Here is a 27,553-nt window from a genome sequence, read left to right on the forward strand (position 1 = left end):
CACGTTTCCCAACATCCCCGCTGGCCCGACCGCGCTGCCCGGGGCGGAGCGGGGCGGCGGGGGCCGGGCCGGGCCCTCCCCCGAAATGGCGCCGCGGCCGGGGAGGCGCCGAGCGGCGCCCGCGGGGCGTGAATAAAGGGCGGCGGGCGGGGCGGTGGCGCTCCTGGAGGCGCGGGGCCGGCAGCGGAGCCGGGTGAGCGGGGCCGGGGCCGGCGGCGGCGGGAAGAGGAAGGCCGGGCCGTGGCCGGGCGGCTCGGCCCGCCATGAGCAAGGCGCAGCTGACGCGGACGGGGATCCTGCGGATGGCGCTGGGCGGTGGCGCCGCTGACCCGCTGCTGCCGGCGGAGGGCGGCGGGGGCCGACGGGCGCCCTTCCTGCTGCGGGCGCTGCGCATCGCCGTGGTGGTCTGCCTCTACTGGTTCACCTCCATCGCCATGGTCTTCCTCAACAAGTACCTGCTGGACAGCCCCTCGCTGCGCCTCGACGCCCCCCTCTTCGTCACCTTCTTCCAGTGCGCCCTGACGGCCGCCCTCTGTCTCGGCCTCAGCTTGGGGGCGGCCTGCGGGCCCCCCTGCTCCGGCCTGCCCACTCTCCGCCTCGACCCTAAGGTGTCCCGCAGCGTCCTGCCCCTCTCCGCCGTCTTCATCGGCATGGTCACCTCCAACAACCTCTGCCTCAAGCACGTCGGCGTGGCCTTCTATAACGTGGGGCGCTCCCTCACCACCGTCTTCAACGTGCTGCTCTCCTACCTGCTCCTCAAGCAGACCACCTCCCTCTACGCCCTCCTGGCCTGCGGAGTCATCATAGGTGAGGGGGAGCAGAAGGGGCTGCACCGATCCCGCAGCCAGCCACAGAGAGACAGAGGTGGAATGTCTTTCCCTTGGAAGTCATCCCCATATGTGTGGCAGCTCCCTGGTGAGGTGGGGTAGCTCAGGGCTCATGCCTTGCTCTGCCTCCGGCAACTTGCTTTGTATGTCTGGAGGATGTGGATAACTCATTAAGAGAGGAAATTACCCTTGACCATGGCTCCCTTTTTCTTTTGAGCAGTAAAACCTCTCTGGCCCCTAATGATGCTTAACTTGCCTTACCTTTTTTCTTTTTCCCCTGTACAGGCCATAAAACAGCAGGTGGCTTTCTCCCCTTTCCCAAGTGCTTGTTCATTATTAACTGTGGTAACAATAACATTTATGTCAGCACCACTGGGCCCATGCAATGGAGCCAGCCAGTTAAGACAGGCTGAATGCATGTGATGAATGGTTAGTTGATCAAGCCAAATGTAAAACACCACTAGAAGATCTGATTGTGTGGTTAGGATGTAGGGCTGGGCATTGACTGGCTTAACCGGGATGCTTGCAAGTCTTTAATTCCAAAGGGACTGGGAATGCCAAAAGCTACCTTCCACTGGAGGGTCACTTAGATGCCAAGAATGGTGGAATGTTTATTTCAGTCTGGTTCCAGGTGAACCTGTGTTCACTTTGGTGCTTAGACAAGTAGATGGATTCAGGTGAAAATGAGAGAAATCTCATCTCCATAGAATAGGTGAACAGGAACAGAACTACTCTTTTTTTTCCACCCAAGTGATGCAAGCAATTGCTTTAGCTAATCTTTCGTTTGGATACTGCCCAGGAGTATGGTGTCTGCCAGCCTTACAGAGTTTCTCCAAGGCTCCGTCCCCCTGGCTCTGTCTCCTTTTGCTGTGAGAGCATTGACAGTATGCCTGGAGTAGCACAGCTGAGCATCCTCTGTGGTCTGACGCAAAGCCCTTTCTGTCAGTGCATTGAACCCTTTTGTATTTGGGCCTAGATTAAAGCATGTTGGCTGCTTTCCAGGTAACTTGCCAGACCAACTCCAACGTGAAGCAGCTTATGAAAACATGGTGCAGTTCTCCTTCAGTAGCTCATCTCCCCTTTTATGTTTTGCTTATGAGCTGCATAAGGAGACACAAAGCCTGTAGCTCCTGTTTTGGAGGTGGTTGAAGAGTTCATTACCCATCAAAGTTTAATATGTTGAAGATACTGCACACAGTTTCTGCCTTGTGATCTTTTCTCAACTGTGGTTCTTAATATTACATCCATGTATTTACTGTCTTTCCCTCTTTTCTGACCTTTTCCTTCCTGTTAACAGGAAAGCCTGTGAGGCTTTTTTTTCCCCAAACCTTTCTACCCATGTAGATTTGTGTATTTTTCTACCCATGTATGAGTTTGCTGTCTTTTCAATTAAAAAATAGTCATACAGTCTCCTGAAAATTACCTATATGCAAAGACTAGCTGGAATAATAGTTTCTGAACTAGTGCTGCCTGCTCAGTGTGGGAATTAGTCCTCTGAGATTGAATTAACCGCACAGTAAATTACTTGCCCTCCTAAAATAAATTTTCCCGGGACACTAGTAGTGAACATTTTTGTGTTCACTTAATAGAAAGGGAAAATCCTTAAGCCTGTCTGTTTGTGATTGTGGTTGTTCAGTATAAAGTAGATGATGAATTTCTATGTTTTGAGCCTTTCAGCAGTTTTTCAGGTGATGCCTGATTTGTTTGGTTGCAGGTGGCTTCTGGCTGGGTGTTGACCAGGAAGGAGCAGAGGGCACACTATCATGGACAGGTATATTCTTTGGGATCCTAGCAAGCCTGTGTGTCTCTCTCAATGCCATCTACACCAAGAAGGTGCTGCCTGTGGTGGATGGTAGCATCTGGCGCCTGACCTTCTACAACAATGTCAATGCCTGCGTCCTGTTCTTCCCTCTCATGATGCTGCTGGGCGAGTTCCGCACGCTCTACCACTTTGACAAACTGGGGAGCCCCAGTTTTTGGGGTGTGATGACCCTGGGGGGAGTGTTTGGCTTTGCCATTGGGTATGTGACTGGACTTCAGATTAAGTTCACTAGCCCACTCACCCACAATGTGTCTGGGACAGCCAAGGCCTGTGCCCAAACAGTGCTGGCTGTTATCTACTTTGAGGAAACAAAGAGCTTCCTGTGGTGGACAAGTAACTTGATGGTTTTGGGGGGTTCCTTTGCCTACACATGGGTGAAAGGACTGGAGATGAGAAAGGCGCAAGAGGATCCTAATGTCAAAAGCGGAGAAAGAAATGAGACTGGTGTGTAGGCAGCTTCTGCACTTCCATTTCTGTGCCTAGGGGGATAACCTTTGGTGCTCATTGCCTCCTGGGGAGAAGAAGAGCGGGGATCAGGAAAAAATTCACCTGCAAAGTGTATGGGGAACTGTGTCAGGAACCGGAGCCAAAGACCTGACTGGATCATGTTTTATCCATGGGATCTCACCCCTATCAGAGTTGTGGAGAGCATGCGTTATAGAGATCAATTGGGGTTTTTTGTGATTGTTTTTTAAAATGGATGTTGCTATTGACCTAATTGGGGAAATTTGCATCTGTGTGTGGGGGGTGGGTTCCTAGCAGACAAAGACTGAGGTAGGAGCTTTCTGTAGTTAGGGATCTAGAGTTACCTGAATGAATGCAGACTGAAGTTATAAAATCCTGAACCTTGAGGTAAGGAAGAGGCAAGTAGCCAGACTGTTTGGATTTGACTCCAGTAAACTTCTGCTGTAAAAGGTTTTTGCAACAGCCGTTCTTCCTGTTGCCCCATTCAGTGCAGAGGATAGAAATTCCTTCCCTTCTGGCTATGTACAAGTCTAAGCAACAGCAGTGCCTCCAAGTCTTCTTTCCAGCGAGTCAGTATCACATCCTTCTGAGTTTTTTTTCTGTGTTGCCCTACATCTGATATCTCAGTTTGGGGAAGCATACTAAGACTCCGGCATTAAACTTCTTATTACCTCTCCACTGTGTCCCATGAGGAAGAGCAGGCTCCATCCAGTGGACTTTCTCATGGAGGAATGAGCTTGGCCTCTGTGTCTCTCCATGACAGGCAGAAGGGGAAAAGTTACTATGAAGTACTTGCTGCTGTAGGGTGGGGATCCCACTTCACGGAGTTCACAACACTTCTCCTCTTTACCCTCTGTGTAGGGGGTAGGTTTGTGTTTGAAAATGGGGTTGTTACTAATTAGGCTTATTTCAGGAGACTTGTTTCATACATAGTTTGCATTTCCTCTGGTGTTTGCAGTTTGTCTTTTGGCTTGTTCCTTTTAAACATCCCCATGGCCAGCTCAGTGAATCTTCAACTCAGAAAAAAATCCTAGGTTTGCTCAATTGCAAACCTTTGCCTGCAACTTGCTGCTGAACAGTTAGTTCTGCGGAAATCTCTGCCCCTGACATCTGGTCCTGTGCAATACTCTGCTGCGATTTCCGATCCCAGGGGTCAACAGCAACACCCTGTTGTGAGCTGTGATGTTGCACCAGCTTTCTAAATCCCTGGCCGCTTTAAACATAAGGAGTTATTTGGATAGTGATCCTGGGCAATCCATGCCATTGCTTCATACCCTGCCCCATGGACACTACACGATGTACTGTGCCCCGTGAGTGATGTCTAGCCTCGCCTACAGAAAAACACTCCATTTCTACCCGGAATATGTTCCTGTTTAATTTGGGAGTGTGCCAGGTTTCATGACCACAGGTACCTTTTTGTGTAGGCAGCCATTGAGGGTCCTCGAAATATTTTTATTTTATTTTTAATGTTGCTCGTACTGCACGGCGGCCGATCCTGCTGAAGGAAGTCGGGGGCGGCTCTCGGGCTCCGCTGCGGGTGGGATCTCCCTTGCGGGGGTTTCGCGGCCGCTGGGGGGCAGCAGAGCGCCCCGGGTCCCCGCGCGCTCCGCCCAGCGCGCTGATTGGCTACCGTGGCGCGCGCCAATCACGCGGCGGGGCGGGGCGGGGGCGGGCGGCGCGCGGTGGCCGCGGCGGCGGGAGTAGGCGGCGGCGATGGCGGCGGCCGCGCTGGGCCCCGCGCCGGCCCTGTGCCGCTCCGTGCACTGGTTCCGCCGCGGGCTGCGGCTTCACGACAACCCGGCGCTGCAGGAAGCGCTGCGGGACGCCACGTCTCTCCGCTGCATCTATATCCTGGACCCCTGGTTCGCCGCCTCCTCCGCCGTGGGCATCAACCGCTGGCGGTGAGTGGCGCCGGGCCTGCGGGCGGGACCGAGCGGGGCGGGAGCGGCGGGACCCGCGGCGGGGAGGGTCCCGCGGCACCGGGGCGTTCTGGGCGCGGCGTGGGCCGTGTCGGTCAGGCCGCATCAGCGGCGGGAGCAGCACCCGCTGCCCTGCCTGGCCCGGCCCACGCACCGCTCCGCCGCCCTCTCTGCAGGAGAGCGGCTGTGCCATGCCCGCTTGGCCTCGCCGCGATGTTCTCAGCGGTGCTGCCTGACTCTGTAGGAGGATGCCTTCAACTTTACGTAATGTCATTAGACCTTCTCCTTACCAGCTGGGCGAATGTATGAGAGCAGCGACCCATGGGCATTTAGCTTTGGGGGACGCTGTTCCCTGGATTTAGAAACAAGCGCAAAGAATCCTTAGCGCTGCGTGGCCTCTCCAGGCCTTCCCTCTGCCCTATGGCTGCTGGGCACGCGTAGGCATGTGCGCACGCAGCTGCGTTCCTTCCACCCCACAAATTTCTATGGAAATACACGTCGGCTGCTGCTAAAAAGGTAGAGAGGAAGATATGTGTGGGCTTTTTCCCACTGTCTGCAAATGGAAAAATGTACAGCATGAGTCGCGTGTGCAGAGAACAAGACCTCATGTACCTGTAGCCAGTAACATTACATAACGCTATTGTCTCAGGTCTCAGCTGCCTAAACATTTGGAAACCCAATCCAGGTAGAGATTCTCCTCGGCAAGACTCCCCTGAATACAAATGAGGCAGATCTCCCCTCACACTACCCCGGGACAACCACCTGGCTAAAGATCCCTTGAGAGCCCTTTGAAATGTTATGTGGCTGTGCACTATGAAAACTGTAGTAACTGATTGACTCTGCTGTGCACCTTAGCTTCATCTCAAGGAATGGGATTATATGAGTGATACCTGTGCGTTTCTAAAACCCCACATGAGAGGATGGCTTAAAATTCTAAATGTGCGTACATTACCTCAATGTACACATTCAAATTACAGAAAATTGTGGATTCTGTTACAGATAAGTGTTGTAGGAGCCTGAAGTGGTCTTTCAGTAGACCAGACATTCTGCGGGCAGCAGAAATGCCTTTCACGTGCTGCTGTTGTTGCTGACTGTCCCCATTTGGAAGAACCAAAGCACTGCCACAACAGATTAGTTCCTGATCTGTTTAATCCTTGTTTGTTTCTACCAGCATTGCGGAGGAAGGGAAGCAGTTAGTGATCTTCTTTATGTTGTAGTCGTGGAATATATGAGCAAGTGAAATTTTTAGAATAATGTTTTCTTGGAGGTGTGTGCCTACTGCAGATGTCAGAAACTAGCACCTCTGGCTGTTGGGGAAAAATGTATTAGCAAGTTACTTATGTTGAATGAAGTTCAAAAAAGATGGCATGTGAAAGGTGGAGAAAAGTGTGGACAGGTGTCAGTAAACACCCAAGGGTACTATGCTAACTAATTAGAGAACAAGAGTTTATAACCAGAGGTTGAAATGAAAGTTTGGTTGGTTCCCATTGGGAGACTTGGCTTTGTTTTGCTAATTTTTTTTTTAATGCAAATACTTGTATTCAGAGTTCTGTTCTCCAAAGGCAAAGGTTTGTGTTCTACCTAGTTCTCACAAATTTATCATCTTGAAAATTACTTGTTAACTGCACAGCATGTGTGAGCCATATAGGAATAATGCTTGATAAATTTTTAGAACACCTGGGAAAGTTGATGTTCCTATTTAATAGATGGAAGGTGGGCCAGGGGAGTGGTTTGTTTACCTGGACCTGGTTCTAGATGTTCTGCTTTTTGATAGAGGGCCCCTCTTTCCATGAACTCCACATCTTTTTCTCCCTTGGGATGTGCAGAGGGAGCTTGTTCTATGTGGTAAGCTCAGTTCACACTATGGGCAATGCAGCTGAGGAGAGAGGAAACCCCCACTTAATTGTAGCTTAGCTTTCTTAGCTGTGTGTGGTCTTAAGGGAGCTGCTGCTGATACTCCTGTCTCACAGATCATGCTGCAGAGTGATTGTGTAGGTGGGGAGGACCTGTGTGACTGGGAAAGCAAAGATGATAACCTTTAATATTTTATAGTTTAGTGGGGGATCAGTCAGACACACCGTTACCTGCAGAAAGCACTTACATGGGTCTTTAGATTTTTGGGGTGAGAGGGAATAGATGAATGCCTTGGTATGCTCTCATCTATGTGTCTTCATGGTGGAAGATGAATTGCAGTTCTCTTTGCAACTATTTTAAATACAGATAATTCTTGCCTCAGGAGATCCTGGTGCTCAGTCTTGTGCTACTGATGAGCTAGGAGAGTACATTTCTCTGCTGTGACATGGCGTATTTGTAGCCAGAACTGTAAAACTTGCACAGTTCTTGCAGTATTTCATTACATTCCTTGGAGTAGTGCATTGACATTTTTCTGCTTCATATGCAAAATCACTCCTTGCCCCTAAATCTATGAAAGAATATACAGTAGGGAATTATATGGTTTATGATTTTCTACGTCTCGTAATGTGGAGAGAGCATCTGACAGGAGTGTTCTCCCAGCGCTGAAGGAGAACATGGAAAGGGGATTTCAGGAAGAAGAAAATTCTGGAAGCCTCTTGCATCTGAACAAGCTGGCTGGTGCTGCAATGTTATAGCAGTTGTTAGACCAGGGATCAATATGATAAATTCATTTTTGGTTTCTAGTCCGAATTCCAGTTGAATTTGGTAATGCAGGTTTGCTGGAGTTCCATGCAAGTTCTCGTTTGCCTTTTAGCTGTAACCAGTCTGACTGACACTAACTGCTGTTGTTTCTTCTCTGCAGATTTCTACTCCAGTCCCTGGAAGATCTGGACAACAGTTTAAGGAAACTGAACTCTCGCTTGTTTGTTGTCCGAGGGCAGCCAACAGATGTCTTCCCAAGACTCTTTAAAGTAAGAGAATAATTTTTTGGAGCATAGTGAAGAAAAATTGATGGCCTGGTGCTAAACTTGTTTTCACTCACTAATGATTGGAGATTCCTTTGGCATCTCTTTAGCTATAACTAATTCTTCACTGAAACAAACTTTTGTCTTTAACTACTCCTAACTACTATCCATAAGGGCCAGCTTGGGAGCCAGATCCACTCCTGAACTCAGACTGGCAAAGAAATTTAGTAGTAGGGTGTAACCTAGTATCAGGGTGCTCAGGCTTCTCTTTTGGATGGTGGTCTTGACCTTCATTACTATAAGTCACCTCTCACATGGCTGCACTGTAACATACTGACTCTCTTGTGTTGAGAGCTTTTTCCCTGCTGGTCATGTGCTTCCTGCAGTTTTTACCTGGGAAGACTGCTGTGTCCATACACCTTTACGGACAACTAGAAAAGCACATTGATCTTTATGAATTGCAAACAGGACTTTGTGTTAAAATTTCAAAATTCAGAAGCTGTTATGTTAGCTGACCTTCCTTTTCTTCTTCTTTTCAAGGATGCACTTCAGTCAGCTCAGCAGCAGAATATGGTTTGGGTCCAAGCTTCTTGCTGATGTACCATTTAGGATGTGGAATATGCAGTTACCTTGATGGTCAATGGTGGATTAGGGGGATACATTTCTAAAGTGGTATGTCAGTGCTGCAGATGTCAGGGCTGACAAGAGCATCTCCTTGAATATCAAGGCTCCTCAAGCAGTATCATTCTTCTCTATCCTGCTCTAAGATTGTATTTCCAATGTCTTTGAAGCTTTCTGACGGCATCTTTGCTAGAGTGTCAAAACTAAATGAAAAAACACGGTTCCCAGTACTCTTATGAGTACGGTTTGTCATGTGGACTGTGCTTTACGTATGGTTGACAGAACTAGTGTCCCCAGAGCCTATTATAGACCAGCTGCTGAGAAGGAGAGGTAAACTTGAATCTGTACTGTACTGAATCTGCAGTAAATGGTTCTGATGTGTATTTTCTGGAGGAGGGCAGTACTGGAGAGGGGAATTGCACTATGCAGGTGAGGAGGGGCACTGATACTTATTTTGGCTTCTGCATCTTAATACGTGACACAAACTATGTGCTGCTTTTAGTCTTTTCAGAGTCTGGGTTATTTTTATCTTTTGATCTGCAAATAAGTTCTGGCTATTAGTAGTTCATGACCTCTTTATTTTAGTTCAAGGTATTCATGGGATAATTAAAACTTTGTTGGAGAAAAACGCTTGCTTTGGTTAAAGAACAAAAAGTAGTTGGCAGAGTCTGAGGTTTGGAGAGATGGTTGTGAAGTCACCCAGACCTGCTTTTTGCTGTAGTCTGTTTTGTCTGGGGAGGTGAGTTGATGAGTATCTCAGGTGTGCTGTAACAGAGCTGAAAAAAACAGAGGCAAGTTTGTGCTATTACATGGTAAATCTATGGCTTTCATGGGGATTCAGGCGTCTGCAGAGCTGCTGCACTGAACAGTGAATTAGCAGCAGCTCATGCCTTGCTGTCAGCTGTTGTGGAAGGAGAGTTATGTCACATGTGGTAATACAGCACTTAGACCTAATATAATTTCTGCTCCTGCTGCCAGTAGCTGAGCTACCTTGTTGCTAACAGTCGCTGCTAAGGCACTATTGTGCATGGATATTGTGAGAAGTGTACTTGTTAGCAATGTGTTAACCTTTGCAGAAGTTTTTTTGTCTCACTGTATCTGAGCAAATGTCTGTAATTTTACCTCTTCTGTAAAAGTGTGTTGTTTGTTCACTGAAGTTTGCTCACAATCCCTTTGGTGTCTTTTGCCCCTACAGTTTTTCTTTGCTATAGGATAGATAAAAGAGAGAAGTTATTAGTCATGCCTTTTCTTTTGTATATCTGCAGCAATTTACTGTCATACAGCTAATGAGTTTTCTGGTTGGTTGTGCTCTGCTTCCTATGTACTACTATATCGCATAGAGCAGTGGCCTTCTCAAAACTGTAGGAATACATGGATTTAAAGTTTTGGATGTTTACCTAAAATTTCTGTTAGCCTTACATGGGTTTTTTTTATTCCATTCCACTCTTTCAAGAAATATGTATTTCTTCAAGACTAAATCCATCTTTTTCAAGCCTTCCAGCTAATACTGTTTTTCTTATAAATGAAAAGTTTAAAATGAAGCTGATAAATCACATAGGAGCAGGGCAGGGCCTGGAACATGTCAGTCTGACCCCTGCTCTGAGTTAGGGTGCTGTCACGTTCTTACTTAGAAAAATAAGTGGAGGACCTCTCCAAGATGTACATTCAGTGATACATAACTGGTTTATTTCTCTGTCCTTCCTAAAATTAGTTTTAGGACTGGATCAGCAAGTTTAGAAAAGAATGGGATTTGTGCAGTTGTTTTCTACTTCTGAATTCCCTTCCCCATCTTTGGCATTATTTTTAATGGTCTTTAGTAAACTAGCCACAATTGTTCTTTTGCTTTGTTTCTGTTTTGGAGGTGGAAAAGTCTCCTGTATATACAGAGCTGACTTAGACTGTCTCACTTGGAGAATGTGGTTCGTATGTTAGCTGTGTGAGGGTTTTTTTAAGTGTCTGTAGATTTCTGGCTGTCTTTGACTAAAGTGTTTGCTAAACAAATCTGTGGGCTGCTGCTCTGCTTGATGGATGTCTTGGGAGGGTCGCTGTGGAAACCGTGAAACCTTTTCTCATAGGATTCATTTTCTGAGGAAAACTAGGCCGTAGACTTGGAGAACAATCTGTGCTCTAGAAAAGCCTGGAAGAGGCTGAATGCTATTTCATAAGGCCTATTCCATGTAATTTGTCAGGGATCTATTAATGGTATGAAGAGCAGAACAGGTGCATGGCTTGACTAGGGTAAACTTCAGGCATTGGAACTATGTGATCTTTAAGGTTGCTTCCAACCCAAACCATCCTATGATTCTACAATTCTAAAATAACTCCCAAAAGGCAGGACTTTACCTTAAATCCAAATCACAGTATCATACTCTACTGTGCAGACCATAAAGGTTCACTCAGTTGCCATCCTATGTCCTGCATTTCCTACAACCTGTTTCTTGTGCTTTGGGTTGGACACTGATTCCCCAAGATGTCATGTCTTTAAAGAGACATTGGGAAAAATTTAGAATGTATTGGTTTTACTTAATGATAGTTTCCACATAAAAATACAGGGTTTTGAGTGGAACATGTCTTGAAAGAGTTGTCTGAAATGCGTTCTCTGCAAATGCTGGAATAGAATGGTAGGGTTACTTTGGGATAGCATATGCAACAAAACAAGGTGTTCCTAGGCTTGGGGACTGAGCTGAGACCTAAGTGATAATAGAGGAGAACTCAACCTCCTCTGAGATGTTAAACCTGACATTTGCAAATTTGCATAGCAGATGTGGTGTTTGCTAGAGCTGATAAAATTGTTGAGTCTTTGGTTATTTCAAATTCAGACTGCTGCTCCTCACAGTAACACACTCTAAGCTTCCAGGACTTAACACTGTTCAGGAATTCTGAAATCCATGTTTGTAATTGTGCTTATTAGGAAGGGTCTTCTGTTTGACAGCTGGGTGTATTGTGTTTTTTACAGGAATGGGGAGTCACTCGTCTCACCTTTGAATACGACTCGGAGCCATTTGGAAAGGAGAGGGATGCAGCTATCATCAAACTGGCCAAGGAGGCTGGCGTGGAGGTGGTGATAGAGAACTCCCACACCCTCTACGACTTGGACAGGTATGGGGAGAGCAAGGGCAGAGGTGCTGTCTGGGCTAGGCTGGGATTGTCATGTCTGGGAAGACTTCAGTCTCCTCCATTACACTGATCACTGTCATCCTGTGTGAGCCTAGAAGGATTAGTCTCTGCACTCGCACTTTTGATTAGAACACGTCAAAGTGCTCACAGTGACGTGAATGTACAGACAGGTGTTGCCTCAAGCTTATTAAACTCTGCACTTGACCGTCATTTAATTTGCTCAGCTGTGTCCGATTGATTGCTCTCCTTGAGCATGTCCTCACTGTATGGACTGCTTTCTTTTGCTTCATTGTAATAAAGATAGTTGACCTGTTGTCTCAAACAGGCTATGAAGGCAGGGCTTTTGTTTCATGGATGTGCCAGGACAACTGGAAGAAGTAAAATAAGGTAGATTGGAACAAACCTTATTCTAAAACCTGAATGCCTTGTCTTTGTTGTGTATTTGCTATGAAGGAGCTTTGTTTTGATGTTGAGTTTTGTATATTTACTTATTACATCTCTCTCTATATATGTGATTTTAAGCAGTGGAGACAGTCTTTCAGTTAAGACTGAGGTGTGCTTGATTTCAATGATGTACTATTCTTACAGGTTACCTACTTTTTTTCTTTTCCTTTTTTTTTAAACTTTTTTTTGATTAGACTTGTGCCAGTAATGCTGAATTTGGATTTTCTCCTATCAATCTTTAACATCCATAACTTCCCACGGGAAGGAGCTTTGCAGTTAGCATATTGCCATGTGGGAATGTTTGTCTTTGGAGCGAGGGGTATTCTTCTTAAACCTGTTTCATGAGCAGATACTGCTTTCTAATTTTTATTTACCAGTGTTTATTACATCCTCACCCCTTCAATGTCAATGGGCCTCACATTCTTCCTCATGTCCTCTTTGTGTTTTCCAAGATGGAGAGTCCTAGTTTTAAGTTTTCAGGTGGAATCTGTTCTATATCTCATAAGCTTTGTCACCTTTCTTTGTAGTTCTGGGTATTTCTAGAGATGGAGAGCAGTGGTGAAAAGTGTAACTAGTGTGCAAAATGTAGGAGCAACATGGATTTTTAGAGTGCTGTGATGTTTCCTGTCTTCTTCTAGTAGTCCTTCTCCTAATAGTAGCATTATTTTTGCTTTTTCTGAGTGCTGTAAACACTGAACTGATGTCTTGGGGCTTTCTTCCAGAATGGTCATAGCTATTTGAGGGGCTGCTACTGTATAAATAAGTTTAGGATTGCATAGCTATGCATATAGAGAAACAACATGACCAAAACTGCATTTCATCTGGTATTTTTGTCAGCTGGTCATGTGGTGTGTAGGGAAGTTTTTAAGTTGCCTTTTACCTTTTGCTATCCCAGATAGCTTATTGCATTAGTAAGCTTTATCATCATGTTCTTTTTTTGTCCCTTCTCAGATATTTTTTACAAAATTTTGAGCAGCACAAGCCCTAGCTCATCCCTGTGCAGTATTTCTATTCCTGTTGGAAAAATGGATTCCTGCTTTATCCTGTATCTCAATTTTCTGTCTGCATGGACTTTTTCCTTTATCCTGAATCACTGTGGTTTCTTAAAAATTTTTCAGTGAGGGATCTAGTCAGATGGCTTTTCAAAATCCACGTAGGATATTTCAACTGAATCTCCCTTGCCTCAAGCTCAAATGTCACTAATAGATTTTTAGGCACAACTTCCCTTTACCAAGCCCACATTAACCCCCCAGCATATTGCATATATCCATGCATTCACTGTTTCCATTAGTATTTCCTACCCATCTGCCTAATGCTCATAGCAGACTCTATTCATTCCTCCCTCTGATGCCCCTGAAACACTTTTAAAATCTGGAGCTGTATTTGCTTTTTTCCCCCTTGCAGTATTCGGACAGTTTTATGGTACATTCAGCAGCTATCAGTTTGTGTATTTCATGATGCCCTTTACAGTTCCCAGGTGAATATTTGCTGGTCCTGGCAAGCTTTTGCTGTTCAAGCATAATTTGTTTTGTGGCACTGATCTCCCAGTATGTGATCACATCTGATACATGTCCTTTAAGAAAATCAAGATTCATAACCTTTGTAGATACCTCCATAGTGAATACGCTTGCAAAAATAAATGCAGAGGGTTTTGCTTTTCTGTTACAATCTCTGTTTCTTTTAATGACTTGATCACATCTTGGCTCCATAAATATCCTGGAGTGTCTGTAAAGGGCATTTTTTTAATTTTTTTTTTTTTTTTTACTATTTAAGCTTTTTTCAAAAGGTTTCTCAAACTTTCATTTGGGTTGGAAGGTGCAAAGGAGGCTGTGGTTTTTAATTTAACCTACCAGGTTGATGGGTTTCTGTCTTTATCTTCATTTTTCTGAAGGATTCTGCCTTCTATTGCCTTTGCTGGTGTTATTCTTTAATTGCTTTGACTCCTGTGATCTTTCTGAAATGTTTTTTCATGGTTTGTGTGCAATTGTTGAATTTTTTTCCCCCACAACCATTACCTCTCAGTGATCTGCATCTTTTTGCTTAGCACACTTTCTTACTTTTTTAAATGCGTCTCCCTTATTGAAAGCAAAGTCATTATGGTATTGTCGCTCCTGGAAAGTTGTTAAATTGATGCATGCCAAAGTCACAGTTAGTGCAGGCAAGTGATAACTAACATTTCAGCTATACCTTTGCACAGCCTAAGACCAAATAATGAATTGCCTCTCCTTGTGGGTTCTTCATTAGCTGTCCCATGGAGAAGTCCTTTATGGCAACTAGAAAACGGGGTTTTGGGAGCTGATGGGGTGTGGCAGCTACCCAGTCTGTGTGGACACAGTTGAAGTCTCCAGTTAGGCTGACATTTCTTCCTTCTTGGCATCTCTGAGACTTCTCAGCAGATGGTAATACAGTTCTGATACTGTATTTCTCCTGGAAGCCTCATAGTGTATCACCCTCCAGCTGTGTTACCATCTTCTAAGTCACAGTATGTGTTCTTCCTCTGCTCACCCTAATGTTTTTCCTGCATAGTTAGCTGGCAGTAATAGTACCTGGTAGTAGCATCCTACTTCTCATCTTTCTTTAATCAGATTTCCAACAAGATTGTTAGCCTGGTTTTAAGCAATTTAGACTAATCTTCCACAGCTACATACGTGATTCCAGCAGTTCTCCCCTTGCCCTCCTCTGACACAGTGCCTGGCCAGGGAGGCAGCAGGCAGAGCTGCAGCACTTTGGGACCACCTCCACCAGCTCCTTTTAAACATTTACCAAGAGCCTGTGCAGTTAACTTCTGAATTTGACCAGTTGTACCCAGTGGGAAGATTGCAATGTGCCCCTTGTTGGCACTGCCAGCATAGCTGTGTGATTATCAGAGCATCTTTCCCCTGCTCTCCCCAGAACAAAGAGAGGGCTATAGAAACTCAATATCAGTGCTGGAGAATACTCCTGAGAAAATCTGGGAATTCCCAGTCAAGATTAGCGATGCTCAGGTTGTAGAAGTTAGACAGAAAAGATAATCTCTTGGATGTTAACCTAGCCTGCTCGAAGTCTTTACTTGGCAATTATTCTGTCTGACAGCTTCCAGCTGACAGGTTGTTTTGTCTCTTCTCTGGATCTGCCTATTTTCTCCTTAAGATCTAAATCCTTTGTAGTGTGATCACTGATGGTCAGCACTGTGGTTTCCATAATCCCAGGCAGGCCTGGGTTATTCTGAGGGAGTGGTTTAGGTCAGAAAAGAACATTGTGATCTTGTATGTTTGTAGCATGCATCCAGAAGCAACTTTTCCTCAAATGCCCTAGCGTAAGGCTGAAATGTTAGTTAAACATGTTTTAATAGAAGCACATCCTAACCAAGCACTGGAGAAGCGTGCACACCTTGGTGGTTCTGCAGTTCAGTACTCTTGTAAAAAGATGGGTTATTTCCATCTGAGAAGTTCAAGTCAAACTTGTGCCTGCCAGATCTTGTTATCCTCTCCTATCTTGCATGATACTCTGGTGTCAGGTGTTTTCCCCCAGTACAGATACCCAGCCTGTCATCGTCACATCTTCATCTTTCATCTGCTCAGTATGTGTCTGCAGAAGTTGAATTGTTTGTACTTTGTTCAGCATCTGTTGGATGGATGTATCTGTTGCTTATCTCTCCATATCTTCTTCGAATCTGTAGAAATACCCCTTGTCTTACGTACACGTAGCCCTACATGAGCTCTCTGGAGCAGGGAATTAGATCAGAGCAATTGCATAAGCTGGCAAGGCTAACTAAATGGTCCTCGTGAATTGGTAGTGGGGTGCGCTGAGCAGCCTGCAGCCCGAGTGCTGGCAGCCAGCTCTTCCTCATGCAAGGAAGCAGGGGGAGTATATTCAGCCTCTTGCCAGAACCTGGCCCTGTTATTTGTAAGTGAGCTGAGGTTTCAGGTTTCTGAGGCAAGCAGTTTTCCCTATCCCCTTAGCCATCCTGCTGTGGCACTTCTGTGGAGGTGCAAGTCAGAAGCTGATACCTGTGAGGGTGTGCATTCTAGTCTGCAGACACTCTGCTGTCACAGGTAGGACTGTAGGATACCTTATAATCATAGCATTGCTGGAACTGTGGTTGCTCAGGTTTTGGTTGCCTGCTTTCTTGAGTTAAAGTGTGACTGTGTGACTGACGGTGAAAAAGACCTTCATAACTTCTGGTACCGAGGTACTACTGTCAGGCAGTGCTGGGCAGTACAGTGCTAGTTTGGTAGCACAGCCATTTCGTGTGCTGACTAACTAAGGTTAGGTTTTGTGTGATCAATACAGTGATTCTGCTCTTCTCTGTTCCACTTCAAAAAAACTAAAAAAAAATTGCCACATGCTGTCTGTGGGTTGCACTGGGGGAGATAGATGAAATGGGAGTATTAAATCCTGGGAAGGGATCTCCCTTTTTTTCTCACTGGTGAAAGTCCTGTGAGGTTATATGGGCTGGATTAGAAGGACAATGTGAGGAAGGAAAGGCCTCCTGCTTGGGGAGCTTCCTGTACAAATCTTTGTACAGAAGGCTGAACAGCACTACAATACCCAGTATATGTGGTATAATAATCCAGTATTGTGCAATACCAAATATTCAATACTGCTTTTCATGGCAGTATTGTGAGAGGTCCAGGTTTTGTGCATTGTGCCAGTGAAATGTGCAACTTGTCCTAGTCCTATTTAGAAGATTTGTGTCCCAGACCCAGTAACTCTGTTTAGGAATTCAGGAGCTGTACTAGGTAACTTCACTCATATTCACTATCTTGATGATGTTACATACAGACACTGGCATCCTGCTGGTCACAGTGATTTGCTCCAAGTAGCTAGCTGACCACAAAAGTTTTAGCTGTGGATCTAGGATGTGGTGTGGTGGTCTGAATCTTGGATTGAGCTGCAGCCTCAGCAGATCTGTGGAAGAGGACTGAAAACAGAGGCATTGTGAAAGAAGTAGCTTCCCTGCCCCCATCCCAAGCACCTCAGGGCAGACACGGTGCAGCTTTGTCACCTTTTCCAAGCTCTGAATTTCTATGGAAACAAGTGAGCCTCTCTAGAGTGCTGTAACTGGAAATGCTTCACTTCTCTTCCAGTGACAACACTGATTTTCTGGGGATCTTTGGCTGGTCCTGTTTGGCAGCTCCAGGACTCAAAGCAAGCCACAGAGAAGATAGTGGTGGGTAGTATTCATGAGAGTTGTTATTTCTTGCCATCTCTGGGGTGTTACACGGAGACAGCCAAAAAGTGCATATGGGAAAGCAGAGGAGATGCACTCTGGTGTAGTGATGTAGGACAGGATGTGTTGGGTGCAGGGCAAATACAAACAAATACACGAGCCAGGACGGGGCAGAGTGCTGTGGGCACTAAAATTGTACAGTGCTTTGTACTCTTTGCACATCCCGATAGTCCTCCCTCCCTCCCACCCTCCATGCCCTGCTCGTTAAGAGTCTTTTATCTTCTCCCAGTGTTTACAACTTCAAAGCAGAAACACGGGAGGAAACTACAGGTGGCTTCAATTTTAATCTCTGGCACTGTGCTGCCTGTGGGGAAGCTCCCCTTCCCTCGGTGTGGTCTCTGCGGGGTCACCGAGGCGCACACGTGCGGGAGCGCCCGCGGCCGGCGTGTCGCTCCGCCCCGCTACACGTGCGGCAACGGGGGAAGGGACGGCACATGGCGTCCGCCGGAACACTCGGCTTTAAGCCTGGCCCCTTGCATAAGCTGTTGATTGTAATGGGTGGGGAAAGCTGCTGTGCTTCAGCTCCTGTGTGAGCTGTGAGGTTGGCTGCCTCAGCTTTATGTAATGCTGGTGATCCCTGTACTGTCTGCTTTGCTGTTAACTCCTTCCTCTCCCTGCAGGAGAGGGGTTAAAAATGGCATCTTTCAGCCTGGGGAAGCTTACCTTGCCCAGGGAAGCTTACCTCGCCCAGAGGACTTCTGAAAGCTCTCTGTTGCAGGAAAAATTAAACTGCATGGCCCCAGCAGGCTGTGGATGCTTAGTGAAGTAGAGGAATGAGGAACCGTGACTTTCTCTTTCTGTAGCATGATCTGACATAGGTGAATAGCGTGACATGGGGCTGCTGTGACCTTACCGCATGGGGGAGGATGGTGATTTCCCTAATCACAGGGAGAGAGGAATGATGCAAACTGGGATTTGCCTCATCTGAGATAGGTGGAGGAGGGGTCACTAATGGGGTAGGTCCTCTGTGTCAGACAAGGAGGAAGTAAGGTCAGAATCAGGTTAGGATATCACAAGGTGTCAGGGGAATACATGCAGGTCCAGGATTTGCCATCTTGGGGAGACAGAAAGGCAGTAATCAAATTGAGATTTCATGCAGGGGTCTGATTAGGAGCTCTGGGAGAGAGGTATGGTCCAAAGTCTGAATTCAGCTGGAGCTGTTTTGAGGTTTTTTCCTATGGAGATGAGTAAGTATGTGCAGTGTTTTGTTTTCTGATGTATTTTGGGATCTTGTTTGTTTGGTTTTAATATCCCTTTGAAGAATGCATCAAGTGAAAGGTAGGTCTGTAAGGATTTTTGTATCCAAAGTAAAAGGCTATCCTGAACAAAGATAGCAGGGTACAGTTTGCATGTCATTTACTTGTGTATTCTGTGTTAGTGAGGCTGTGTTGTTTCACTGTGCTTATTTTATCTCCAGAATAATTGAGCTGAATGGCCACAAGCCACCACTCACCTACAAGCGCTTCCAGGCCATCATTAGCCGTATGGAGCTCCCAAAGAAGCCAGTGAGCACTGTAATAAGTCAGCAGATGGAGACGTGTAAAGTGGACATCCAGGAAAACCATGATGATGTTTATGGGGTCCCATCACTGGAAGAGCTGGGTATGTGTCAAGAGCAAAGGCAAGGATTAACTGCCAGCTGAAACAGGATCTACTGAAGCTGTTTCCGATGGCTGGCACATGTTCTCACCTAACATGGGCTACCTCTAGCCATAGAAGCAGGCTAATGTTTTTAGTGAGTGCTGGACCTTGTGGTGTCCCTTGCACTGCTGTCGATGCCCAGCATCCCTCTTAGCATTGCTCTGAAGTGCTCTGCATCTGTCCTTATGTTCTCTGCTATACTGAGCATGTAACCACTGTATCAGTATCTCATGTCCTCACCAGCTGCTTTCCTCCTACTGCCATCTCAGACACATTGTGTAACAGACCTGAAGAGGTAAACTATGTAACAGGCTTAGATAATTTCATTCTGTTATTGCCAAGCAGCACCAATTTGGGAGCTTAGCAAGACAAAAAATATTACAGAAGCTTCTTTCACTCTTCCTGCTATGCCTTATGGTCCTGTGTTTTCCTTGAAGAAGCAGAATGAATGGCTGAGGCATGAGGAATGCAACACCTACAGGGAAGTGAATCTAAATGCACGGGAAGAAGGGATTAATGCAGAATATTTTCTGTGACTGGAGGCTCCATATCAGCTATATAGGAAGTATCACTTTGTACCTTAAGGTGCAATTTCAACAGGTGTTTTAGAAGTGTGGGACTTCACAATGGGAGTATCTTCAGAGCCACAGTCCTGCATTGATCCACTTGCTTTATTGCCTGGCCTAATGTGAAACTGCCTGTAACCTTACACTGCTCTGCTTGCTGCCAGGGGAAGCTCCTCTGTCAGCTCAGAGCAGTGCAGGGAGACTGCATTATTGCTTCACTCGTTGCAGCGGTTCTCTAGCACTAATCCAGTGCCTTCCCCAGCACAAGCTTTCAGCAGAATAGGAGCCTCACTAGGAGCAGCCAGGCTATCTAGTGAGTTGCAGATGTCAACGGCAAGGTATTTTGTGAGGCAGAGTTGTGGAGCAGATGTTCCATTGCCAGCTACTCTGGCCTTTGAAGCAGAGCCCTATGGGTAGTACTGACACACCAGAGAGACTGCTGGCAGTGAACAACAGGGGAAGTCACACTAAGGCTGCCAGTAGTACTGCAGGGAGAGGCCCTTGTAGTGCAGTGTCATGAGCAGGCGCTCCCCATATTCCACATGATTTGCCTGCTGTACAAGGATTAGAGCAGCAAGTAAGCCACGTTAGTCAACTGTAATATGTAGTGTCTTGCTGTTATTAATGCTTAATCCAATATCTATACCCTTTGTCTAGGCATGGCTTCAAATCTTACAAAGTTCTTTCTCTCAGGCTTTCCTACAGATGGTCTTGCCCCTGCAGTTTGGCAAGGAGGAGAGACGGAAGCTTTGGCACGACTGGATAAACACTTGGAAAGAAAGGTAGCCCCTGTTATTTAAGTGGCGATTCCTGCAGACTGTGCCTCCAAATGAAAAATGTAGAGGGTTGCCCATTACTCTGTTCCCTGCTCTTGCTAGCAGTGGTCATAGCGATCGCCTCTGAAAAGGAGCGTTTGGTATTTTTGGAGTACATCTGTGATCTTGTTTTGTGTGTGGAGCAGGGAGCTCCTGGGCTTCCTCAGACCCAAAGAATTAGAGCTGTATATCATTAATGCTGCTGTTTGAAGCAGAGAGGATTCTTTTCCTTGTTTCTACCTCTCAGTTTCCTTTAGAGGAGTGCAAACTTGGAAACTCTTCTGTAAGTTGTTCAGTCCCTACTACACACTGCACACCATCTCTTCTTATCTTTAGTTGAGGTATTAGTGCGAGTACATGCTTAAAAAAGAATGCCTTCCCCTTGTCCTTTAGCCTGTTAATAGGTTGTCTCACTGACTGGCATTCCTTGAGCCCCTTGCTGAAATAATCAAATTTTTTTCAATATGTTCTTGATTATAATGCATAAGGCAAACAATTTCAAAGTAATGAAAGGTGACCCAGCTGCAGAAGCATGCCTCAGTTTTAACCAGTTTGTACTTCTTTAATGCTGGGTGGCTTGGTGGTAGTTGTGAAAATCAAAGCATAAATGCTTGTGCTGAAGGAGGACTAAACTTTCAACATAATGCTCCACAAAAAGGACGGAATTTCCCCGATTTTCTTCTTTAGTGTGCGAAATGAGATAGATATACCTCGACATAAACAGTTGTATTATCTTGTATCCCTAGGAACTGTCAGGGTTATTAGCTCCTACATGCAAAGCTAATTTAATCCTTTTCTTTGCCAAAATAACTAACTGGTTTAAATCCTGGAGGAAAGGCTTTGCGTTTCTTGAATGGGGCATGGGGGTTGGGATTGCCCACTAGAGATCTCTCCCAGCGGTGATTGGAAGTGAATAGAAGAGGCTGTGCTGTTAGACCTGAGTGATCTCACCACCTGCACAGAGGCCTGCCCTTAACAATGTCCCACAAATACTTGGGGGTTTTGGCTGATTTCTCCTGAATCTATCTAGGCATGGGTTGCAAATTACGAAAGACCAAGGATGAACGCCAATTCATTGCTGGCCAGCCCTACAGGACTCAGTCCCTACCTGCGTTTTGGCTGCTTGTCCTGCCGCTTGTTTTACTATCGTCTCTGGGAGCTGTATAAGAAGGTAAGACAAAAGAGATGTGGAGAGCAGGCTGGGTTTGAGCATATATGTAGCATGATGCTGGTTCCCAGACAGTGCCAGAACAGGTACAAAAGTTCCAGTTGCCTCCCTCATGTTTGACTGTTGGGCTGAGCTTGCTGCTGTTACAGAAGAGGCTCTTGGGTGAGAAAAAGAGATTCTTCTGTAAATACTCAAGCAAACCTTAAATCTGCTGGTACCTGGTTCTTCAGTCTGGACTTCTGCGTTACAAGCCACGTAGAGCCTTTTACTGTTAGTTTTGTGTAATTCTGGTCACTTGTCAGGGTACTGAGTGAACCAAAAACAGTGCTCTGATTTAACCACCTAGGGTTTCTGGTAAGGGGTGCTCCTTTATTGCAGTGGTCGGCAACTGACTTGGGAAATGCGTATAAATGCTTAGGTGGCTTATGGCTCAGCTGCATGAAGCCAGTCCTCCTGTGCTTGTGAATATCCTTGTTCCCTCCTCCACAGGTGAAGCGGAACAGCACGCCCCCCCTCTCTCTGTATGGACAGCTTCTGTGGAGGGAGTTTTTCTACACAGCCGCCACCAACAACCCGAAGTTCGATCGCATGGAAGGGAATCCCATCTGCATACAAATTCCCTGGGACAGGAACCCTGAAGCCTTGGCAAAGTGGGCAGAGGGCAAGACAGGCTTCCCTTGGATAGATGCAATCATGACCCAACTGAGACAAGAAGGATGGATCCACCATCTGGCTAGGCACGCAGTGGCCTGCTTCCTGACCAGGGGTGACCTCTGGATCAGCTGGGAGTCAGGAGTCAGGGTGAGTCCTGGCGTTTTCAGATATTTGCAGGAGGCCAAAAGGAAAACAAAATCTCCCTGGCGTTCGCTGCAAGGATGGGCACACAGGTATGGCTTTTGCTTCATGTGTAAAAGGTGCATGGAAGAGAGGATTTGCTAGCAGGCTCTTGGCCAGCCAACAGCCTGACTTCTTTCTGCCTTCTACTGTGAGGTTCTGACAGTATCACAAGCCTTGAGTAACCATAAGTAAATGTATGTGGGACCCACTGGTAAATATGGACTAGGGTTTTGGGGGCTTTTTTGGTTTTTTGGGGGTTTTTTTTGGTAAAAATTCTCTCAGTCCATCTGTTTTCTTTGCAAGTTTAATGCCACTTTTTAACCGGACCTTTTTCCTCATTGTGTAATCCATCACCGTGCCGGTCAGGGAACGCTCCATGACTGTGAAATCTGAGTCTAGAGTCTCTCAAGGAAAGAGGTAAAAGACCCTCCTCTTGGGCCATCTGAAGGGACAGACGTCTTGAAACCTACCCAGTGTACATACTGCCCTACATAAAAAGTGGAGGCAGGAGTATCTAGTCATGAAGCTGAAAAAGCAGAGCATAATTGAAAGTGCTGCTTAAGGTGCAGCATCTATGCATGGATGTGAGTGAGTTATTGCTGAAACCTTTCTGCCTCTCAGTAATAGTGTGCTCTGGGACTTTCAGAGGGGTTCTTCCATCTTGCTTTGGTGCACGTTCTTCTGTGCAGCATCCTCTCCTTCCCACGGTTGGTGCTTTGCACTTGTTATGCCTGCCAGGCTAGGATCAATACCCAAAGCTTGCTGCAGCACTAGGTAGTGATTTAGTCTGTAGCTGCATGAGAGATAAGCCAGCACTTTATCAGTGTGAGCAGACCATGCCTCCGTATGTGAAAGTGTCAGGAAGTGAGATATATTGACCAGCCAACTGCCTTCAGCCAGCAGATCGCCTCTTTGCTGCCGCTCTGTTCTCATAGCTCAGCGCCTGCCATTTGAAATAGCATCTTGGGTCCTACTGCCACAAAGTCCTGTCTGGGGAAGGTCTCAGTGCCTTTTTCTCCAATTGCTGCAGGTGTTTGACGAACTATTACTGGATGCAGATTTCAGTGTAAACGCAGGCAGCTGGATGTGGCTTTCGTGCAGCGCATTCTTCCAACAGTTCTTCCACTGTTACTGCCCTGTGGGCTTCGGACGTCGCACAGACCCCAGTGGTGACTATGTTAAGTAAGTGATATGACTGCAGCTTCCTTGTTGCTGGATCTGTGAGCCCAAGTCAATCAGTGGCTGACAGGTGCATGGTGCTTTCTGTGCATCGTGTGTGCTACGTTGCTTTTGACTTGTGTTGCAGGAGGTATCTGCCCAAACTGAAAGGTTTCCCCTCACGATATATCTATGAACCATGGAATGCTCCAGAGTCTGTGCAGAAGGCAGCCAAGTGCATCATTGGGGTGGACTACCCCAAACCCATGGTGAACCACGCAGAGACCAGCCGACTGAACATTGAGCGCATGAAGCAGATCTACCAGCAGCTGTCACGCTATCGGGGCCTCTGTAAGTACCAACAATTGCAAAAGTTTGTGTCTATGAGATAAAATGCTGGGAGGAAAGGTCATGGTATAAAATAGATAGCACTTGTCTCTCTGGCCAGTCCTTGCAAGAGAAAGCAGTCCCTGCCAAATCTGCTCAATTGGTTTCCAGGGAGAGCTCCATTGAGCTGCTGGACAGCTAAGAGGAGTAGAGTTTGATTAGTTTTGAGAGCTGCTGATAGCAAGTCACCATCCATATACCACCAGTGGTCCATTCTTCACTTTGGAAGAAAGCCTAGGCAGTGCATCCTAAATAAATATGCTGCTGGATCACAGGATGTTTCTGTGGTCAGCACTGGGTGAGCGCAGCTCTGAACTCCTGCTTTGGGATATGGATGTGCTGTTTGGTGACCACTATGGTGTTCCCATGTGAAACGCTTGTCCCACCCCAGGTGTGTTTTGTTTCTTAATATAATACCCCCTTGCTGTTTTCTAGGTTTACTGGCATCAGTCCCTTCATGTGTGGAAGATCTTAGTGGCCCGGTCACAGACACGGCTTCAGGGCAGGGCTGCAGCACCAGTACAGGTGAGTTGGAGTTATTTGTGTGCTTTTGAGTTTCCTGTTGACTTAAAAGTTACAGGCAGGAGAAGATGATCCTTTTCTAATAGGAAGAGGGTGTATTGCTAGGAAAATATAGATCACATTCACATTCCTTTCAACTTTCTTCAGAAGTCCCCAGTGAGCCTTCATTTCTAAAAGGGCTGAAGAATAAGAGTTCATTAAAGTTACTCTTTTACTGCCTGTATGGGATCATATGCAGCCACTTAAGGGAGAAGTGCAGATCACTGTAGGGCTAATCAGGTAAAATTAAGCTGTCTTCTGTCAAAGAAGGATGCTTTTATGTTTGTTCTGGGGGACTTCATTCTGCTTTTAACAAAGCCTTTTTTTAAAAGTTTCCAGGGAGCCTATGGCAACACATCTCTGTGCTTGTGGACTGCACAGTCTTCTTTCTCCCAGCCCTGTGGCAGATTAGGCCAGGGTGTATGTGTGAGGCCACCTAAAGGCAGGGGAAGTGTTGCAATGACTCTTCTTCCTCTGCAGCGGTGAGGCTGTCGCAAGCAGACCAGGCTTCTCCAAAACGCAAACATGAGGGAGCAGAAGAGCCATGCACTGAAGAACTGTACAAACGAGCTAAAGTGACAGGTCTCCCTGCTTCAGAGATCCCTGGCAAGAGTTTATGATTGTGAGTAGTTCCTAGTGTGATCTGGCTTAAACTACCTGGTTATGGAAGCTAACAAGGCTTAATCTTATTTACTTGCTGCATTGTAATGAACAAAGTGGACTTCTTGTGGAGGGATGTGGCTCCTAACTGTGTTTCCATAACCCTATAATTTGGCAGTGGCCTGCCCACTGGTTGTTTTGCACGATAAGCTGTTAGCTCAGTTGTCCAGTGGAGAGCGGTGCCCTGCTGCTGGAGCGGGCATGGAGCACAGTTGTGGGTTTGCTCTGGCGAAGCCGCTTCTCCTTCCACTGAGTGGGTTCGCAGCCAGGTTTGCCCATGTGGTGAGGATATGGGCTAGAGGAGGGGAACAATCAGGTTCAGTCATCTGCCTCCAATGCTCTAGATCCCAGGAGGGAAAGAGCTGGTCACATGTTTTGGCAATTTTTCAGTATGAGAGAGGGAGGTCAAGGCAAATTGTCTCTTCTGCTTTCTCCTGCAGCCAGCGACGAGCACCCTACCAGTGAAGAGGGAGAGTGCTGAAAAGGTGACCAGAAGAGTAGGACTGCTGCCACAGAGGGACTGGAACTTGTGATCTGCAACAGAAAATCTGGGGTCTCATAGAACTGTGTAATTCCAGTAGCTGCCGCAGAAGGGCACTGCATTACATATGCTTGAGAACATTTGGCTTTCTGACCTCCAAAGAGCCAAATATGTCTCTTCTCAGCCATGCCCCAAATCTGCCCACATTTAAGGGAGCAAGAGCCTTCTGTCAACTTGTTCACTCGCAGGTGTATCTTTATTTTCTGACAGTGGCTCAGTGCATGTGACTTGATGCATTGATGTAGGAATCAGCATCTGGGTGTCTCACAAATAGTGAACATTCATTCTCATCAATACTACTAGGCAGTGATGTGTTCTGATTAATTCAAATTATAGTAGGTGTTGAGAAGGAAACTGCTACGATATCAAAAATAGAGTACCCATCCTATGAGAGAACAAGGAAAACTTGGTATTTCTTTGGTTAGGCTGGGCTGACATCTGAATGCTTTCTGAGTAAATCAAGGTAGTGCTTCTATAGGATGGAAACAAAATGAAGGTCAACTGTAGCACAGGAACAGATACAAACTTACACTTAAAAGGCACTTAAAACTTTCCTGCAAAAGAACCTTGCTGCTGCAAGGCAAGCCATAGTGCTGTTGCCTGGAATGGGCAGCTTTGGAGGTGTTTGACATCTGGGGAAGAGGCACTCTGAGAGAAAAGGAATTCTGCAGAGAATAAGATCATGCCTTGATATGAATGAAGCAGTGTCTCAGATCAGGTGTGGTCCAAATAATAAGGGAGCTATGCCTGAGCCCAGCACTCTACAGCGTTTCCTTCCCTGAATGAGTACTCTCTCAAATGAAGTGACCTGTGTCTGGTGTGTAGACTGTGGAGTGCCTCATACTGATAGAGGATGTATTACACATCAGCTCCTTGAAGTGAGTCTTCCTCAAGTCAGAGTCCAGTGTCCATTCTGTGTGCCCATTCTGTTTGCTCTTTTCTGTATTGGCATCTGTGTTTTGAGTTTCTACGCAGTATACTCCTGTACCTCTTGCCCTGCACGCTGCTCCTCCTTGCCATTTGCATTCACGCTGGTGCTTTGTAGCCTAGTGGAACGACTGTGTAGCTGTCCTGGCTCTTAACCATACACTCCTTGCCCGGTCCTCTTACATGTCACTCCAGCACAGTGCTGGCAGAGCACCTCTGCCTGTCACCGAAAGCACAAGGGAGGGTAGTACTGCAGAAGATTCTCTCTTGTGGCTGTTTTCAAGAGGGATTAGGCTGAGTAGCTAGTCCTGTGCAATGGGCTGCTGTTGGCACAGTTTTCATTTGCTGTCCAAAACCTTTCATCTGTGCCTGGCACAGATACTGTGGGGCATATATGTGAGCTTATGCAACTACCAGCTTGGGGAGTATAGGAGTTGTCTCCCATTCTGACTGGGATAATCAGATTCAGTTTCGAAGCCCATGTTTGAACCCAGAGCAATAGGGCTGCGAATTGAAACTGACTCAAATGTATCTGAGAAACCTGAAATGGTTGAATTGAATCTGTGAGTAAATTTATTGAATAGCTGAATAACCTTTCCTTCCCACTCCCTAAGGCATTGACCCTGTATTCTTTTTCCCAAGGGAATCCATTGGGCAGACTGAACAAGTAAACAAAGAGTCGCTCTTCCTAACCTTACTTTCTTCTAGACTACTATTCATAGCCTGCCTGGTGGATAGCCCTGTCATCAGCAGGTTTTGTCCCTTTCAGTCTGACCCAGATATTACTCCTACTGTCTTGGAGGTAGAAAGGTATAAAGAAAAAGAGATACTCCCCCACCCCCATCTTCTGCTGCAGAGAGAAGAAAGGGGAAAGACATGAACTTTGTACACTTAGGTTACAGAAGTTGTGACTTTTGTCATTTGGAGAGTTTCTTGCTTAGGCAATGGTCTGTAAATACAACTTTTTATAAATGTCTTTAACCCCC

General features: G+C 46.2%; 2 protein-coding genes across 2 annotated transcripts; both read left to right on the forward strand.

Moving 5' to 3' along the window:
- Nucleotides 1–263: 263 nt before the first annotated feature.
- SLC35C1 (solute carrier family 35 member C1) lies at nt 264–7,882 on the forward strand. Its single transcript, XM_017807968.1, has 3 exons — nt 264–807; nt 2,542–3,093; nt 7,810–7,882. The coding sequence occupies exons 1-3, from the start codon at nt 264–266 to the stop codon at nt 7,848–7,850; spliced, it is 1,137 nt and encodes a 378-aa protein (XP_017663457.1). The 3' UTR covers nt 7,851–7,882.
- On the forward strand, nt 4,824–27,553 carry CRY2 (cryptochrome circadian clock 2). Its single transcript, XM_017807955.1, has 12 exons — nt 4,824–5,015; nt 7,810–7,918; nt 11,490–11,632; nt 18,724–18,908; nt 20,207–20,295; nt 21,359–21,499; nt 21,986–22,297; nt 23,364–23,515; nt 23,640–23,842; nt 24,314–24,403; nt 24,920–25,061; nt 25,540–27,553. Exons 1-11 carry the CDS (start codon nt 4,828–4,830, stop codon nt 25,057–25,059), a joined length of 1,752 nt encoding a protein of 583 aa, XP_017663444.1. The 5' UTR covers nt 4,824–4,827; the 3' UTR covers nt 25,060–25,061; nt 25,540–27,553.

Source organism: Lepidothrix coronata, unplaced genomic scaffold (assembly GCF_001604755.1).
Source record: "Lepidothrix coronata isolate B3197 unplaced genomic scaffold, Lepidothrix_coronata-1.0 Scaffold1, whole genome shotgun sequence".
Lineage (NCBI taxonomy): Eukaryota > Metazoa > Chordata > Aves > Passeriformes > Pipridae > Lepidothrix > Lepidothrix coronata.

Excerpts from the sequence above, each read along its gene's own strand:
- SLC35C1 (XM_017807968.1), top strand. The coding sequence starts at position 264 with ATGAGCAAGGCGCAGCTGACGCGGACGGGGATCCTGCGGATGGCGCTG. Across the intron at positions 808-2,541 it reads GGCCTGCGGAGTCATCATAG|GTGGCTTCTGGCTGGGTGTT; the intron begins GTGAGGGGGAGC and ends GTTTGGTTGCAG. Across the intron at positions 3,094-7,809 it reads CGGAGAAAGAAATGAGACTG|ATTTCTACTCCAGTCCCTGG; the intron begins GTGTGTAGGCAG and ends TCTTCTCTGCAG.
- CRY2 (XM_017807955.1), top strand. The coding sequence starts at position 4,828 with ATGGCGGCGGCCGCGCTGGGCCCCGCGCCGGCCCTGTGCCGCTCCGTG. Across the intron at positions 7,919-11,489 it reads TCTTCCCAAGACTCTTTAAA|GAATGGGGAGTCACTCGTCT; the intron begins GTAAGAGAATAA and ends TGTTTTTTACAG. Across the intron at positions 18,909-20,206 it reads CCCATCACTGGAAGAGCTGG|GCTTTCCTACAGATGGTCTT; the intron begins GTATGTGTCAAG and ends TCTTTCTCTCAG.